The sequence below is a fragment of the Heloderma suspectum genome, chromosome 3 (genome assembly GCF_057233095.1).
Source record: "Heloderma suspectum isolate Gila_16-S chromosome 3, 16-S_ref, whole genome shotgun sequence".
In the NCBI taxonomy this organism is placed as follows: Eukaryota; Metazoa; Chordata; class Lepidosauria; order Squamata; family Helodermatidae; genus Heloderma; species Heloderma suspectum.
The window spans coordinates 110,436,413-110,455,092 of NC_139460.1; the positions used below are offsets into that span (position 1 = coordinate 110,436,413).

General features: G+C 47.7%; 1 protein-coding gene across 3 annotated transcripts in view; it reads right to left on the reverse strand.

Moving 5' to 3' along the window:
- Positions 1 to 18,680, reverse strand: part of GLRA2 (glycine receptor alpha 2) — a 200,944-nt gene that overhangs the window by 27,414 nt on the left and 154,850 nt on the right. For all 3 annotated transcript variants that reach the window (XM_084844159.1, XM_084844158.1, XM_084844157.1), the window contains exon 8: positions 329 to 478. In XM_084844159.1, the coding sequence (XP_084700285.1) occupies positions 329 to 478 (150 nt within the window). The remainder of the gene's footprint in view (positions 1 to 328; positions 479 to 18,680) is intronic.

Sequence of the window (18,680 nt, forward strand, 5' to 3'; positions counted from 1 at the left end):
GTGAAATGAATATTCACAGCAAGCCTGAAGTTTGAAAAGTCTCATGGATTTGCATGAAGCCCCTTCCAATCAGTCCACAGAAAGGAATACATGGACTTCTTATGCAAAAGTGAAAAGCCTTCATTTCACAGGAGTTAAAATGGAAAACCCCCGGGTAGCAAAAGAACTCTTGTTTTAAGTTCTCAACTCCTTCCATTGACCCAAAATTTGAGGAAATGAAGACATGGGTATTTAACCTCATTTGTACCACCAAAGGGAAGAAATCAGAAGCATGCAACCAATTATTTCAACAAACAAGTGCCATCATGCTGAGAATAGGGGATTGTACCTTGTTTTGCCTCCTCTGCCTTCTCCGAAGCCTCAGAAATTCCTTGTGTTGCCTTGACACAAAATTCACGGCTGCATATTCAAGCAATGCAGCAAACACAAAGAGAAGACACACAGCCATCCAGATGTCAATAGCTTTTACATAAGAGACCTGCAAGACAAAGGAAGCAGGAAATTAAAATCATGGCTTCTTGTAATGAGGAATTTCTGATCTGCATGAGAAGAAGACAGAAAATATGTACAGAGCTGTGGACTTGCACAGAGGACCTTTGGCCAGGCCTCTATGTTTACTAAGCAACAAATCAGCACTGCACTGAACATTCTCCAAGTCTGATATTCGGTTTTAAGTAGAACATTTGATCCAACCTAACAGATGGCTGGAAAACATACACACCCCAAACATCAACACTGTTTTGCTACTGTTAGGGGGGGCTTTTGTTCTATTCCTCTCATCCTTCTTCACCCTTGCAAGCCTTAACTTCATTTGCCTTTAGTAGCCCCATCAAATCTGATTGGTTGCAGTGACCCATGTGGTTTATTACATCACCTTTTCCAATGTAGCCTCATGACATCTTCAACACAATCACCAAGGTCACCACAGCTACTAGGATTAAATGGTAGTGTGGGGAGAAAGAGGTTGAGGACTACAAGGGAAAAGATGACAAAGGAAAATGATGCTGAGAAGATCAGTGAGGGAACAACAACACAAATGTATCTGCAAGTCATGCAGAAGAAAACTCCCTGAAAATAGGAGGTGCTTTCAACTCTCTTGAAAAAGAAAGGAAACAAGCAAAATAGTATTTGCTTTGTCCTAACAGAACTTCCTGTAGATGCTCACAATGGGCAGGGAGGTTTGTTTGTTTGTTTGTTTGATCAATGGTATATTTAGATGGGAAGGCCATTACCTCTCGATCCCTCACCCCTCATAAGTGAACAAGATATTACAGAGCATCTCCAGTTTTAAGCACGAGATGCACTGTGGCATCTCTAATACCACTGGACTACTTGGCCTTCTTTGTGAGTCCTTCTAAATATATTTTTCAAAGCCTTCATCACTTCTGCAGTGTAACTTCCTGTCCCCCCTCCATCCCATGAACTCATCCTCCTTATTAGGAATGCACAAACACCTGAAAGGTGTTCTGAGTCACTCACCTTATTGTTGGAAGTGAAGTCAGAAGGATCAGCATTTTTGACTAAGCAAGTCCTCTCCTAGTGTGAATCAAGGCACTGAGGGCAAAATAAGGAACGCCTGACTTGGCCTTCTTGCCACTTAAAGTCCCATTTGCTGTGTTAGCTGGATTATCTTAAATCTATTGTATGGCCTTGACGAATGGTGAAACCCAGTCTAAATAATTAGCTGCAAAAGCACATGGTCCTGTTTTGCAGTGTTATGTTACTTTAAGGCTGCAGTCCTATACCCACTTACTTGGGAGTAAGCCCCATTGAACTCAATGGGGTTTACTTCTGAGTAGATATTGTAGGATTGCACTGGAAATGTGTTACTGGAAATAGGAGCTTCAATTTGGGGGGGTGGGGTGGACAGGGAGTATCACACATACCAAAACCTATGACAGAAAGGCATGGCACAAATCTAAATAAATAAATAAGATGTCCAGAGTAGTAAAGTGCATGTGCAAGCTGCTGCACTTGTTTTAACCAGCCGGTGGTTTCTTCCACCTCCAGGGCAGATGGACAGAAGACGAATGTGGACCATGTATGGGTACCATGTGCTTTGTGAATATCTGTTCCAGAAAATGACCCCCTCACCTGTGTCCATATCTTCTAACTCATTGGCTTCCCAGACCTGTACAAAGAACTCTTCCCCAAAGCAGAGGCACGCACAGATTGATGCAGAAAGAAAATATAGCCTTATTCTCAGTGCCATGTAATAAATAAAACACGATATCCTGGGTATGAAATCCTGCATCCATAGCAACCATCAGCAAAACTCCCACTGGTATCAATGAGATAAATATTGTGGATTTCATCACTTACAGAAGGCCATTCTCATATTGACCTTTAGCTTCTAAGGGAGCAAAGTTAGATCTCTCGGCCAGCAATTGTAGCCGGCTCACTGCCCTGCCCCACAACACCTTATGGATAAAACTAGGCGTGACACCATCCTTGCAGTTAGCAGTGCTTTGATTATTGCTGTGTAAATAGCAGGCACAGGGGGTCTGATCCAGACTGGGAACATGGCAGCTGCGGGGAGGGATAGAGGGCATAACTCTTTACTCCTGATCTGGATCGGAACCTCTCTCCCCACCTTGTGCAGCTGCTACTTGCATTGAGAGGAAAATTCTCATTGGCATGAAAGTACTGCAATGCTACCTGAGCACACTACGCCCTGGATGAGAAAGGGTCAGTGTGATAGTATTGCTAGTCTGTAGACATCAAGAATGGCATCAGGGACAGAAATGCTCAACAATAAAGCCAAAAGAAGTGAGAGTCCTTATGGGGCCACCTGGAGGCTTCCTGGACTGAGAAGGAAGACAGAAATGTGCTCCACTGCATTCTGTCCCCTATATGCCAACCTAAATTTAATGGAAGAGTGAGACCCTGTATAGTAAGGAGCATAGGAAGCTACCGTGTACCATCTCAGACCACTGTTGCATGTAGTTCAGTATTGTCTACACTGATCAGCGGCGGCTCTCCAGAGTTTCAGACAAGGGTCTTTCCCAGCCCGCCCTAGAGATGCCAAGGATTGAACCAGGGTCCTCTGGCATGCAAAGCATAGTACAGAACACCTCTGTGCACCATGCAGTTGCTGTATCCACCATCCAGGGCATTCCCTTGTTTGTTTGTAAGGGATAATACTTTTCTCATAGATGTGACCAAAGTGAAAATAAATACTAAAATAAAACAAAAAAAGAAAGGGAGTGGGAAGAAAAAGAAAACTAAAAGATAGCAAAGAACACAAGACTGTTCCAGAGCATCCCCATCAGGCATTACAAAAAAAGACTGTGGGGGGGGGGACACACGGGGCACTCACCCCACACCCCTACCCTCCGCATGCTGACTGGGAAGGTCTGTAGACAGGCTATAGGGCTTACCTCAGCCAGGCATTTCCTATTTATATAGTTGTTTATAGTTGAAGTTCAAAACCAAAACCAACCTTATCTGCCACCACATGGATAAATGGAGACATACTAGGCTGGGTTAAATTTGACTAGATCATTTAAGGGGAATCCTATGGCATTTCAGAGGTTTCTAGGTAGAATATGCTTAATTTTCACTGTAATTAATAATGTAAATACAAGAAATGAAAGGTTCTGGTCTTTTTTTCCTGCCGTATGCTGCTTTGATTTGGTACAAAGCTTTTCCGTAGCTCTTTGGTATCACAAATTTAGCCGAGGCTGGTCTTTCAGAAGTTGAAGCATCCTCTCCCATGCCAATCCTGTTTGTCTTAATATTTTAATGAGACACTTGTAGGGTTCATTTCTATTTTATGACCCACTATCTTTTCCATGTCCTAGACTGAGAACACTGCCCCTGGGGGAACATTACATATGCAGATATGTATCCTTTTGCAAACAGACCCCCCAATCCAATTCATTTCCAGCACTTGTTCGTATGTCCATCAGAGCAATCCTATACATGTCTACTCAGAAAAGTCCCATTGACTTCAGTGGGGCTTACTCCCAGGTAATTGGGTATACAATTGCACCCCAGGCACCATGGGATTAAATATCAACAGATACTTATGTTAAAGTTTAATTTTCTAATCATTACACACAGGAGCAGTGAAGATAAGGAACATGGGAAGCCTGCAATTCAGACCATTGGTCCAACTAGCCCAGTATTGTTGACGCTGACTGGCAGCAATTCTTTCCCAGCCCTACCTAAAGATGCCGGAGATTGAACCCCATTATAGACATCCCCATATTTGAAGTAGTAGTAGGTGAGGAAGTTGTATTGCTCTATGACACAGCTTCTCTCTGCCAGATTTTTTCCCAAACATGTCTGGGCTGGGAACTAAAGGAGTGGTGTTGTCTATTGTTCTCCACTTTCTCTTGCCTGTTCCCCTATTTTGCCTGCCCGTGAACAGACCCACAACTGGTTTATGTTGACTCTGCAATTAGGGTGGCCACTTATGAATCTCCAAAAAAGAGCAAATGTGTTGCCAAAAAGGGACAAAAAAGAGGATGCAAATTAGCATAAAACTGGCTTATGCTAATTTATATGTATAGATGCAAATTTAGAAATAATTTTTATAATGTGAATAGAAATACAGGAAATCTCACTATAGTGCAGAAAACTGTGACCAGGTGAGCTGTGTGCCTGCCTGTTCAGTCTTTGGTCCAGATGCTAAGTGTTGATGGGCAACAGTTCTTATGGTTCTTTATCTTTCAACCAGAATTGGACAGGATCGCCCTTCAACAGAAGACTATAAAAGAGGACCCATGGCCACCCTATCTGCGATCTATATGTTCTCTTATTGATATACTTGCAGGACATGAGTGCAGATTTAGGTCAAGGCATGCAGCAAGGCTATGCCAAGATATTTCACTGCCTGAGGCAAAGGACATGATGGTGCCCTCCTTCACACTCCCTATACAAAAGCTGATTGGGCTGGCAGTTGAATCTTTCTTCAACACCAGTGATGGAACAGTGTCCTCTACTGTACTCAAAGGCAGCAGGATAGCTTAGAGGGCACAGGACATGTGGCATACATGAGTCTGTCCTCTAATACCTCACCACTGCTCTATACCCCCAGCATCTGCTGGCTGCTTCACTCAGCCTCATGGCAGGGCCAGCCCTGGCTGGTATGCAGGCCTTGTAAGAATCAGTGAATAACATCCTGTGGACATGAACCATGAAATCTATAGCTTTAAAGTGATCGGTGTTCAGCTTGCACATCAACTGTGAGGAATGTAATGACAGGAGCTTTGAAAGTCTAGGGCCCATGCAACCTCTATTAGCAGGTCTTCTAAAACATATAAAAGAGCCCTTTGTCAACTCCTGCACCAACAATTGCTATTGTTTCCTGTCTGTGTTGCACATATTTGCCATGCACCAATACCAATACAATCTATGCCTGTGTTCTCACTCAATAATGCTGTAAGATGTCACAATTTTTGCTGCATACCCAGATGACCTGACAACATCACTTTTTTTAAAAAATATAGAAATAATTATTTTAAGTGCATATTGTTAAAAACTCTTACCAACTATGAGAAAGTACATTCAGACTTAGCACATGTTCTCCCTCAGCATATGAACGTGTGCATTTTTTTGGAAACTGTTGTTCAGGGAACAGTCACCACTTTCAGAAACCACAGCAGCTCCTTAATATATTTTCCTAACTAAATCTCCATTTATTTTACTTTTATGTTGGAGAATGGCCCCTCCAGCATTAGTGACAGCAGGGTTAGTGGCTCTAGACCAATTGCATTTTAAGCCATGTGAATTATTGAAAGGCTTTGTAAATGTTTTAGCACCAGATAATGAGGGACATTTTTCAGAATGATGCCTACGTTAATCAAGAACCAGACATGAGAAGCATGATCATATTATATGATTCCTTTCTCTTTTCAGCTCAGCTTCATATTTGGGGGCAGAATGCAGACCATGATCCATCAGTGGTCCATTGGCCAATTTCTAATGGACCACTACATTCCAGCTGCTTGCTGGGCTTCTTGGAAAGAGAGACAGTGTGGTTTAGTGGTTAGAGTGTTGGACTGGGACTCAGGAGATCCAGGTTGGCCATGAAGCTCAGTGGGTGATTTTGGGCCAGTCACTGACTCTCAGCCTAAGCTACCTCACAGAGTTGCTGTGGGGATAAAACTGAGAGGAGGGCCACTTTTCTAAGCTGCCTTGGGTCCCATGCAAGAGGGGGGAAAGGCAGGATATAAATGTAATAATAAATAAATACATAATAAAGGATGTTGGACCAGTTGGACCACAGCCTGATCCAACAAGACACTTATGTTCTTGAAGAAAGATTTGTGATATTCTAGATCACTAAAACCTAGATTCATCATGCATTAACTGTTAAGAAATCCCAAGTATGCAATTTTGCTTTAAAATAACACATCTGTGGACAATGAGGAATCTAGTAATAATTTTGAAAGCCCATGCAAGATTGAGCCTGTCCAATTCTGGTAGAGGGGACACCAGCGGGAGCATCCAACAGGGCACTTACACCCCCTCCAAGTCCCTTCTGCAAGCGGCGGGTCCTGCCAATTCCATTGCACAAGCAGGACCCACCTCTTCCCAAGGGAGATTTAGCACTTCCTAAAGGAAGCCCCAAAATGCTTGTTTCTGGAAGGCAGGTCAGCAGATCTCCAAGCTCGGTTCCCAGAAACTGAGAAATCCTATGGCTGTGTAGACACTGTCTAGTGGCCAAAGGATTGCACCCTTAGAGTTCTGTCTGAAACCCAGAGAGCGGATTCACTGCCCCACTGACATCACAGCCACCAGCCTCCACTAGATGAACCGAACTTTTGTGGTTGCTGAATCTTTCTCCTTTTTAATGACTGTGAAGGATATATGCCAGGAAATGCACTTGCAGCAGCTTTTGATCAAAAATATCTGGAGCAGCTGTACCTATACTGTTGTCAGCAAAATCTTACATCACTCAAAGGTATTGACAACACCAGTAATCAATTGCCTGCTTTTCCTCCCCTGGCTTGTTCTGAAAAAGAAATAGAATTCCTCAGGGAATTCCATCTGGAATGCTGTGCACCCCATCTGCAATGGCATTCAGGTCTCTCCTAACTTGGAAAGAGGCCAGACTTGTCACCTTGAATCTGCTGGTGCTGAAGGACTGAAAAAATCTTTTATTTGCTCAAGTGTGATTTGTGAAGAAAACTGCAATTTGGGCTTATAAAAAACTTCTTTGGGGGAGGAGCAGGGGCATCGTGGGGGAGTGGGTTGGGCATGGGCCCCAGATCTTTTGAGCTGTCCTAACTGCCTTTTTTTTTTTTTTTTTACATTTTCCCATTGACTTGCATTGGAAAACAAAAATGGCCATAACTTTTTTAGTTTGTACGATAAATTCATGATATTTAGAGGCTTGGTAGCCCCCATGGAACTAATTGAATCTGCCAAATTTCAGGCAGTTAGATCCAGTGGCTTTTGTGCTACCCACAGGTAAAATTTGCTATTTTCAAGAAAATCTGTCAAAGCAAAGAGCTATACTTTTTGTGCTTCCACATACATGCATGGAATCTGGGGACCTACCAGCCCCCATAGAGATGACTGAGCCTGCCAAATTTCAGACAGTTAGACCTAGTGACTTTTGTGCTAGCCACAGCTAAAATTTGCTTTTTCCAAGAAAATGTGTCAAAGCAAAGAGATATAATTTCTTTGTTCTTCCACATAAGTGTATGGAATTTCGAAACCTGGCTGGCAACCCCTGTGGAGCTGATGGAACCTGCCCAATTTCAGGCAGTTATGTCCAGTGACTTTTGTGTTAGTCACAGGTAAAGTTTGCTATTTTCAAGAAAATGTGTAAAAACAAAGAGCTATATTTTTTTGTGCTTCCACATACATGCATGGAATCTGGGGACCTGCCAGCCCCCATAGAGATGACTGAGCCTGCCAAATTCCAGATAGTTAGGCCTAGTGGCTTTTGTGCTAGACACAGGTAAAATCTGTTTTTTCCAAGAAAATCTGTCAAAGTAAAGAGCTATATTTTTTTGTGCTTCCACATAAATTCATGGAATTTGGGGACCTAGCAAGCCCTATGGAGCTGACTGAACCTACCAATTTTCAGGCAGTTAGTTCCAGTGGTTTTGCGCTAGTGATGTGTAAATGTTCCTTTTCTCAAAGTCTAAAACAAAAAGTAAAAACTGTCAAGTCACCCAGAGGATTAGAGTTCCTAATCAGAAGGTGTTTAAGGTGACCATTATGAGGTCACTATCCCTAATCTCTGGTGTAGGGTTTTTTTCAGGTGCAAAAACCCTCTCTCCCCCTACTTTTCTTTTCTGCTCTTACATGCCCACTGTTATGAGCTTGCCTGCAATGAAATTTTGAAGAGGGAAAAGGAAGGGAAGAAAGAGCTCCATGTGAAATATTGATATATATTTATATCTAATATCTAATTTTACTGCCCCAAACAGGAACCTTTGGATTCTGCAGAAGTTTAGTAGGGATGGAGGAGAATTCTGCCATGGACCCCAATGAGGCCAGATATTGGGGCCCATGGCAGAATGGAGCACTCACCTCTGCCTCCCCCCAGAATCTGTGCGGGTCATCTCCCTCATAGTGTTGATCCTGCAGAGCCAGCCACTGGCTCCTCTTCACTGGCGATACAGCTGGCCGCTATTGCTGTGCCGTATCACTGGGGTAGGGTAAGTGAGTCTCTGGACGCAAATGGCATAGTGGGTGCCATTTGCAGCCATAAAACTGGTAGATTAGCCTAAATGCAGCCATTTACAGCTGCATTTAGGCTAATCTACCAGCTTTACGGCTGCAAACAGCATTCACTATGCCATTTGCATCCCTATTCACACGATAGGCTACGCAAATGTTTGGGGAAAAACAGGGATGCAGATGATGTAATGGACGCCATTTGTGGCTGTAAAACTGGTAGATTAGCCTAAATGCAGCTGTAAATGGCTGCATTTAGGCTAATCTACCAGCTTTACAGCCACAAATGGCGCCCACTATGCCATTTGCATCCGGAGACTCACTTACCCTACCCCAGCAATATGGCACAGCAATGGTGGCCTGCCATATCGCCAGCGAAATGGAGCTGGTGGCCAGCTCCGCAGGATTGCCGCAGAGTGGAGCTGGCCCGGAAGGATTCTGGGGGGGGAGGGATGGATCGCCCCCCCCACGGACCCCTGTGTCAGGGTGGACACTGAGCCCATAGAATCCCAGAGTAGTTCTGATTCTGAGGAAGAGGAGTCGCTCCTGGGAGAGGAGCGCGCTCCTCTTTCCCAGGGCCAACAGCTGACAGAGATTCCTCCCACCGGCATTCCTAGCTTAGATAGCAGTCCTGGGAGTGACAGAGTGCGGGAAGCAGACTTGATGGATGTGCGACGCCGACGCAGAGAGCAGTGCCAAATGAGGGCGCAGAAAGGAGGCGTAGTGCCTGTTTGGTGCGCAAACAACGGCTGCGTCCAGAGGATCCAAGGGAAAAGGGGAGGGACTCTCCCTAGTCCTTAATTTCAGGGGTCTGCCAGTAATTCCTTTTCAAACAGGGACCAACTGTTCCAACGTAGGGCATAGGTACTAGGATAGGTAAATCCGTATGTAGCCTATCACGGCTGACTTTGGGGGAAAAAAAAAGCGCGTACGCAAATGGCAGCGCCCATGGGCGCCACCATTTGCGTTCCTTATTTGGGCATGTGTAGTCTACGTAAACATTTACGTAGACCATGGCGAAAATAAGGGCAACGCTATTTGCGTTGCCCTTATTTTCGCCGTAGTCTACGTAAATGTTTACGTAGACTACACGTGCCCAAATAAGGAATGCAAATAGTGGCGCCTATGGGCGCCGCCATTTGCGTACGCGCTTCCCCCCCCCCCAAAGTCAGCCGTGATAGGCTATGTAAGGATTTACGTAGCCTATCATGGTGTTTTTTGAAAATCTAGCCGTGATAGGCTACGTAAATCTTTACATAGCCTATCACGTTTGTTGTTGTTGTTGTTGTTTTTTACTGGGAAATGGCGGAGGTGGCAGCCGGTCGGAAGACCGGCCGCCGCCGCCAAACCGCCGCTGAACCACCGCTGGGAGCCACCAGCGCCAGGGACATTCGCCAAAGGTAAGTCCCATTCCGGGGTGGGGGTGGGGGGGTGGACCGTTTCTCCACCCATTTTGGGGGGCCGAATGCGTTGGCATTCGGCCTCCCGGAGATTCGTGGAGAAATTCTCCGACATCCCTATGACCAAGGCCGTTTCTGTCCCATGCCCAGGCCTAAAGCCCGACTGAAAGGCATCTAGCTAACCGGCTTCTTCCAAGTGTGCCTTCAACTGCATCGCCGCCACCACCCGCTCAATCACGTTGCCCAAAAATGGCAGATTTGAGACTGGGCGAAAGTTGTTCAGAACTTGGGGATCCAAGGAGGGCTTTTTTAAAAGGGGTCTTATCACTGCCTCCTTGAGGGCTGATGGCATCACTCCCTCCTCAAGGGAGGTGTTCACCACCGCCATGATCCCCTCACCCAATCTCTCTCTGCAGCCCATAATGAGCCAAGATGGGCAAGGATCAAGTAAGCAGGTGGTCGGCCTTATAGATGAAAGCACCTTGTCCACTCCATCAGAAGGAAGAAGCTGGAACCGATCCCACAAAACCGGTTTGCCACAGGCCGCCTCATGCTCACTAACTGTATCCACAGCACACAGAGTAACACACCTAATCTGATCAATTTTATCAGCAAAGTGCCTTGCCAAGGCCTCACAGGAGGCCTTAGAATGCTCCAGCAGTTCCGGAGAAACAAATCTGGGGCTGTTTTGATTGTCAGTTGCCATTATCCAGCAATAGGAAGGGCTGCAGCTCAGTGGTGGAGCACCTGCTTGGCCTGCAGAAGGTCCCAGGTTCGATCCCTGGCATCGCCAGGTAGGGCTAGGAAAGAATCCTGCCTGAAACCCTGGAGAGCTGCTGCCAGTTAGCATCGACAATACTGAGCTAGATGGACCCAGGGTCTGACTCAGTACAAGGCTGTTCCTCCGAACAGAAAGCTTTAATAAAAATAGGAGGTTTGGGATTGTTTTTTAAGTGGAGGGGAGATAAATATTGCTAATTTATGCAATCCTAGGTATGCCTACTGAGAAGTCCCATTATGTTTAATGAGGCTTACCCTCAGGAAAATGTGCATAGGATTCCAGCATGAGTTACTTTGCAAGGAGGTTTGCACCTTGATGTTCTGCATGCTTACTCAGAAATAAGTCCTGAGCTGTGAGCATGGTACTGCAGGATTAATACAGTGCCTACCCAATTCTAATGAATTGACTACCCTTTCAGCTCAGTCCTATGCATGATTTGTCATTTGTGGGTTTGGGGGTTGTTGTTTTTTTGCATGAACTCTAGCTTCATTGGTGAGGGAAAGGCACTTAGTGCATGCTCAGAGTTTCTCCATAACTTAGCCCTAGTTTTGAAAACAGACTCATTGGCTGAATCCTGGTGAAATCTTGGCATAAATTATTTATTTATTTATTTATTTATTTATTTCTATACCGCCCAATAGCCGAAGCTCTCTGGGCGGTTCACAAAAACTAAAACCAAACAACACACAATAAAACAATTTAAAATATATAGAACATTAAAACCACAATATAACAATACAACCACAATAAAACCTAGCAGCAGTACAGGAGTTTAAAATACAGATTTAAAACAGCAAAGATAAAAATTTAGAAAGCTAAAATGCCTGGGAAAATAAAAAGGTCTTCACCTGGCGCCGAAAGGAGTACAATGTAGGCGCCAGGCGAACCTCACTAGGGAGCTCATTCCAGAGCCGGGGTGCCACAACAGAAAAAGCCCTCCTCCTAGTAGCCACCCGCCTCACTTCCTTTGGCAGGGGCTCACGGAGAAGGGCTGCTGCTGATGATCTTAAGGTCCGGGCAGGCACATATGGGAGGAGGCGATCCTTCAGGTAACCTGGCCCCAAGCCGTTAAGGGCTTTGAATGTTAACACCAGCACTTTGAATCGGGCCCGGAAATGGACCGGCAGCCAGTGCAGCTGGAAAAGTACTGGCATAATATGAGCTCGCAGGCCAGTCCCTGTTAACAATCTTGCTGCCCTATTTTGGACCAGCTGAAGTTTCCGGACCGTTTTCAAAGGCAGCCCCATGTATAACGCATTGCAGTAATCCAGACGAGAAGTTATCAGAGCATGGATAACTGTAGCTAGGCTATCTCTGTCCAGATAAGGGCGTAGTTGGTATACCAGCCTAAGCTGATAAAAAGTGCTCCGTGCCACTGAGTTCACCTGTGCCTCAAGTGACAGTTCTGGATCCAAGAGCACCCCCAAACTACGAACCTGATCCTTTAGGGGGAGTGCAACCCCCTCCAGAACAGGTTGATTATCACCTAGCCGGGCAGACGAACCACCCACTAACAGTACCTCCGTCTTGTCTGGATTGAGTTTCAGTTTATTGGCCCTCATCCAGTCCATTACCGTGCCCAGGCACTGGTTCAGAACAGCCACTGCCTCACCTGGTTTTGATGAGAAAGAGAGGTAGAGCTGGGTGTCATCCGCATATTGATGGCACCTCAGCCCACACCTCCGGATAACCTCCCCCAGCGGTTTCATGTAGATGTTAAACAGCATGGAGGATAGAATAGAGCCCTGTGGAACCCCATGGCACAATTGCCATGGCACAGAGCAATAATCCCCCAGCACCACCTTCTGGAATCGGCCATCCAAGTAGGAGCGGAACCACTGTAGTGCAGTGGCTCCAACTCCCAACCCAGACAACCTATCCAGAAGGATACCATGGTCGATGGTATCGAAAGCCGCTGAGAGGTCCAGGAGAATCAACAGGGTCGCACTCCCCCTGTCCCTCTCCCGGCAGAGGTCATCCCACAGGGCGACCAAGGCAGTTTCCGTTCCAAAACCAGGCCTGAAGCCCGATTGAAATGGATCTAGATATTCCGTTTCATTCAAGAGTGCCTGGAGCTGTCCTACAACCACCCGCTCAAGCACCTTGCCCAGGAAGGGGATGTTGGCCACTGGCCTATAATTGTTAACATCCTCTGAGTCCAGGTTAGGCTTTTTCAGGAGTGGTCTAATTACTGCCTCTTTTAAAGCGGCAGGCACCACTCCCTCTCTCAAGGAGGAATTTACAACCTCCTGGACCCAGCCGGACAACCCCTCCTTGTTTGATTTAATAAGCCATGAAGGGCAAGGGTCAAGCACACAAGTGGTCGATCGGACTTGGCCAAGCACCTTGTCCGCATCCTCAGGCCTCAGTAACTGAAACTCATCCAATAAAACTGGACCAGACGGTGCTCTGAACGCCTCTACCAATGGAACTGCATTAATCGTGGTGTCCAATTCATGACGAATCTGAGCGACTTTATCCTCAAAGTGCTGCGCAAACCCGTCACAGCGTGCTACCGAGGGTTCCACCGTCTCTCTCCCTGGCCCAGAATGTAACAGGCCGCGAACCACTCGGAAAAGCTCTGCCGGACGACACTGAGAAGATGCAATGCTGGTGGAAAAGAACTGCCTCTTTGCCACCCTCACCGCCACAAAGTAGGCTCGATAGTGGGCTCTTACCTGTGTTCGGTCAGACTCAGCACAAGTTTTCCTCCACCTGCGTTCTAGCCGTCTCCCCTCTTGCTTCATTGCCCTCAGCTCAGGTGTATACCAAGGAGCTGGCCGGGCTCTGCTCAGAGGGAGAGGGCGCTTGGGTGCGATCGTGTCAACCGCCCGAGTCATCTCTGCATTCCACAGAGTGACCTGGGCTTCAACAGGAGCACCAGCCATACCAGCAGGAAAATCCCCCAGAGCCCTCTGGAATCCATCGGAATCCATTAATCTCCGGGGGCGGACCATTTTAATAGGTCCCCCACCCTTGCAGAGGGGAAAGGCCGCCAGAAGTCTAAACCTCAGCAGGAAGTGATCTGACCATGACAAAGGGACAGATGTTAATTCCTCCACTTTCAGATCACCATCCACCTGCCCAGTCGAGAAAACCAGATCAAGCGTGTGTCCTTTTATATGCGTTGGGCCGATGACATGTTGGGACAGCCCCATGGTTGTCATGGCGGCCATGAAGTCCTGAGCCGCCCCGGATACAGTGGCCTCGGCATGGAAGTTGAGATCCCCCAGGACCATCATCCTGGGGGTCCTCAACACCAAGTCCGAGACCACCTCCGTCAGCTCAGGCAGGGAGTCTGATGGGCAGCGGGGTGGGCGGTACACCAACAGAATCCCTAATCTGTCCCGGGTACCCAACACAAGGTACAGACACTCAAGATCTGCACTCGAATGAGCAGGAAGCCTGGAGAGGGAGATTGAATTCCTATAGACCACGGCAACCCCCCCTCCCCGACCCTCAAGTCGGTGTTGGTGCTGCACCGAGTACCCAGGAGGGCACAGCTGGGAGAGAGTGACCCCTCCCAGTTCCCCCACCCAGGTCTCAGTAATACATGCCAGGTCAGCCCCCTCATCCACAATCAAATCATGGATGAGGGAGGTCTTATTTTGGGCCGACCTGGCATTCAGCAGCAGCACCACCAGACCCGAGGGCAGACTGGTAAGGCTGCCAGGAACCATCAGGTTGGGGGAAGAACCAGAAGAGGGGACAGCTGTAAGGTGTCTAGCCCCTCTTCTCCTCATCTGGCCTGTTAATCCCCCAACGCCATACCTCCCCCTGCCCATGACCACAGTTATGGTGGCACCTCCCCGACCCCCTGAGTTGCCCAATAGTCCTCCCAGGCACATATTAAAATATTAAGATATAAAATATACAACAGTTTAAAAGAATATAAAAGAGATAAAAGAGAACAGCAGCTAAGAAGGAGCAGATAGTCCACGTTTGCCCCTTCCCCTGGTCTTAAGTTAAATTAAGTTATTGGGAGGAAGATACAATGAGAGCTTGTGCATAACAAGGGGGAGGTAGAGGAGAGTTGCACAAAACAAGACATTTGTTTTGATGAAGAGTTGCTGGAGGATGGTAGGATGAGGAGGGATGGTTGCATGGAGGGGAATAGAATTGGTAGGGGAAGAATCTAAGTGCTCAGTGGTGAAAGAAAAAATCTCTATTTAAGAACATCAGAAGAGCCATGCTGTATCAGACCAAGGTCCATCTAGTTCAGCTGTCAGGGTGGAAACTGAGCTGATAGAACCCTAGAGCAGTTCTGATTCTGAGGAGGATCAGCTATCCGTGGGAGAGGAGCCAGCTCATCCCTCACAGGCACAGCAGCTGGCAGAGATTCCTCCTGCCAGCATTCCTGAGATAGATAGTGATCCTAGCAGTGAGAAAGTGCAGGAGGGGGGCTTGCTAGACGCTCGATGCAGACGCAGGGAGCGACGAGTGATGGAAGGCGCGTAAAGGAGGCATAGCGCCCATTTGGCGCGCAAGCAACGGCTGCCTCCTGTGGACCCAAGGGAAAGAAGGAGGATCTCTCCCTAGCCCATAAGTTCAGGGTCTTCAAGTGATTCTCCTTCAAATGGGGATCAACTGCCTACTCGGAGCTAGGGGTGTACGAAACCCTGCTTACCTGGCTACGGCTGCCACCATTTGCATTCCTCATTTTTGGCCTTCTTAGTCTACGTAAATATTTACGTAGACTAAGACGGCGAAAATAAGGGGGAACGCAAATAGCGTACACTATTTGCGTTCACCTTTATTTTCACCATCTTAGTCTACGTAAATATTTACATAGACAAAGACAGCCAAAAATAGGGAACGCAAAGGGTGGCGGCCGTAGCCGCCCCCATTTGCGTACGCGTTTGTTTTTTTTAAACCCAGACATGATAGGCTACATAAGTCTTTACGTAGCCTATCACGAACGGGGGGGGGGGGGAACAGATTGCAAATGGCAGCGGCAGCCGTTCAGAAGACCAGCCGCCGCCCCAGCCGCTGCTGGAGCCACCGCTGGAGCTGCCGCCGGAGCCGCTGCCATCCGGAACATCCGCCCCAGGTAAGTCTCGTTCCGGGGGGGGGGGATCCGCGGGGGGCAGGGGGTGGCAGGCCGTTCTGCCACGGAGTTCGGGGGGCTGAATGCACTGGCATTTGGCCTCACCGAGATCCGTGGCAGAATTCTCTGACATTCCTACTCGGCGCTTAGGCCAGTCTGCTATTCCTTGCTTAGTCACTGGTGATTAGCATCTGAAAGAGTCATTAAGTTGTAAAAGGATTAAAGCCTTGAAAAGAATCCTTTCGTCTGTGTCTTGAGTTGGCTATTGGAGTCTACTGAAAGAGGCCGCTAGGGCGCTCCTGACAGCTTGATCCCCATTCCTCTTTTTCTCTCTGTCTCTCTCTTTCTCTTCTCCTACTGCCGAATGGAGGGTGCCAGGGATTCTCCGTGATCAAGTGGCTCAACTGACGGTATCAGGATGGATCCTGCAAAGGTCCAGGCTGTCCTCTCCTGGCAGGCTCCATCCACCAAGAAGGACTTGCAATGTTTTCTGGGGTTTGCTAATTTTTACAGAAAGTTCCTGCCCAGCTTTGCTCGGCTGAGATCTCCTCTCACGGACCTCCTTAAGGGCAGAAAATCTCCTTTTCATTGGACGGCATCTGCCCAACAGGCTTTTGAGGAACTTAAGAAGCTTTTTAGTTCTGAGCCGATCCTGTTACATCCCGACCCGAGGAAGCCTTTTGTGGTGCAAACTGATGCCTCTGACTTTGCGGTGGGGGCAGTGCTTTTTCAGCCAGATCGGGCAGGTGGTGGGTTGCAACCCTGCGCCTACCACTCCAAGAAGCTGAACATGTCTGCGAACAATTATACCATCTGGGAGAAGGAACTGTTGGCCATCAAGTACGCTTTGGAGACCTGGCGTCATCTTCTGGAGGGGGCACAGCACCCAGTTGAAGTTAGAACCGACCATCGCAACCTGGAACATCTTCAGACAGCCTGTGCCTTAAACCAGAGGCAGATTAGGTGATCGCTTTTTTTCCCCCTGGTTCCACCTTAAGATTTGCCATGTGAAGGCCTCCGACAACCTACAAGCAGATGCTCTTTCTCATAAGCCGGACCTCCAGCCAGGGGGTGAAGGAAATCCCCCCCTCTCTGATTCTTCCCCCCCAGAGCCTGGCAGCAGCTGCGGGACTTCACTCTTGGGAGGAGGTCCTTCACTCTGCACAGGCTCAGGATGCTTTTGTTCGCACAAAAGTGGAGGAATTGGGGCTAGCCTCTGCCCCCCACACTCTACCCCCTTCCCTTTGCGAGGTGGCCTGCTTTACCATTCCGGTTGGGTCTATGTGCCTTCTAGACCCTTCCGTGAGAAGGTCCTCCATCAGTGCCATGACTCTCCCACCACTGGGCATTTTGGCTTCACCAAGACCCTGCACAGAGTGACAAGGGATTTTTGGTGGCCTCGTGTGTGTCGGGACGTCAAGGCCTATATCGCCTCCTGCCCAACCTGCCAGCAGGTGAAGGCCCCCTCAGGCAAGCCCACAGGCTTGCTTCATCCCCTGCCTACCCCGCTCAGGACCTTGGAAACTGCTCTCCCTTGACTTCATCACTGACTTGCCTCCCTCACATGGTAAGACCACCATTCTGGTGGTGGTGGATTTGTTTTCTAAGATGGCCCATTTCATCCCCTGCTCTGGGTTGCCCACAGCGAGGGAGACGGCGGAGCTGTTTTTGGCACATGTTTTCCAGCTCTATGGATGGCCTGAGGGTCTCATTTCGGATAGGGGCCCCCAATTCACTGCCCATTTCTGGAGGGAGCTACTTGGGCTTCTCCATGTGATGCTCCATCTTTCCTCCGCCCACCATCCACAGACGGACAGTCAGACTGAGCGCACCAATGCGACTCTGGAGCAGTATTTGCGCTGTTATGTCAATTACCAGCAAGATGACTGGTTTTCCTTGCTGCCTCTCGCAGAATTTGCTTATAACAATGCCTGCCGTGCTTCCACCCTCCAAACTCCATTTTTTGCCAATTTTGGTTACCACCCCAAGGCTTTCCTGTCCACCCTAGCTCCGTCTTCGTTTCCAGCGACCCATGAGTTTTTAGAGGAGTTACGAGCAGTACACCACCTCTTACGGGATTCCCTCAAGCAAGCCAAGACAGCCTACAAGGCCTCTGCGGACCGGCGTCGTCAGCCGGGTCCATCTCTGCAACTGGGGGACTGGGTTTGGTTGTCCACCCAATACCTCCCCTCTCACTCGCCCGCAAGGAAGCTCGCGCCTCGCCGCACGGGGCCTTTCCAGATTACGGCCCAGATTAACCCTGTTGCTTTTCGCCTGGCTCTACCCCCCTCCATGAAGATCCATCCTGTTTTTCATCGGTCCTTGCTCATCGGAGCAGGTGATGTGCCAAAGCAGAGATTCCTGGACTTGCTGTGGAAAATATGTGAATGGGATGTTTTGTGCAGCAACAAGATTGACACAATCTCTTTCTCTACTCTTGAATGCTGCCTTTGTGAAAAACTTACAAAAGATATTGCAAAAATGGGCCTTTCCCCGTCCCCAGGCCTTTCTTGAGCTACTGCTTTTTGGTGTTTTATGGTTGAGTTTGTAAAGACAGATGTATAGGATCTTGTCCTTAAACCCGCTCAATAGTATTTCCCTTTTGTATTGTACCTTGTGTAAATTGAGCCTATGCACATGATCACGCCAAGATGGATGTCTTCTCTATTGTGCGCTGTCAAGAAAACTTGTTACTTACAGTGCATACATCAAGCTTTATTTATTGTTCAGCTTTCAAAGATGACCATGCTGGGTTCCCAGCTCCTTTATAAATGCTTTTGTTGTTGTTGTTCAGTCGTTCAGTCATGTC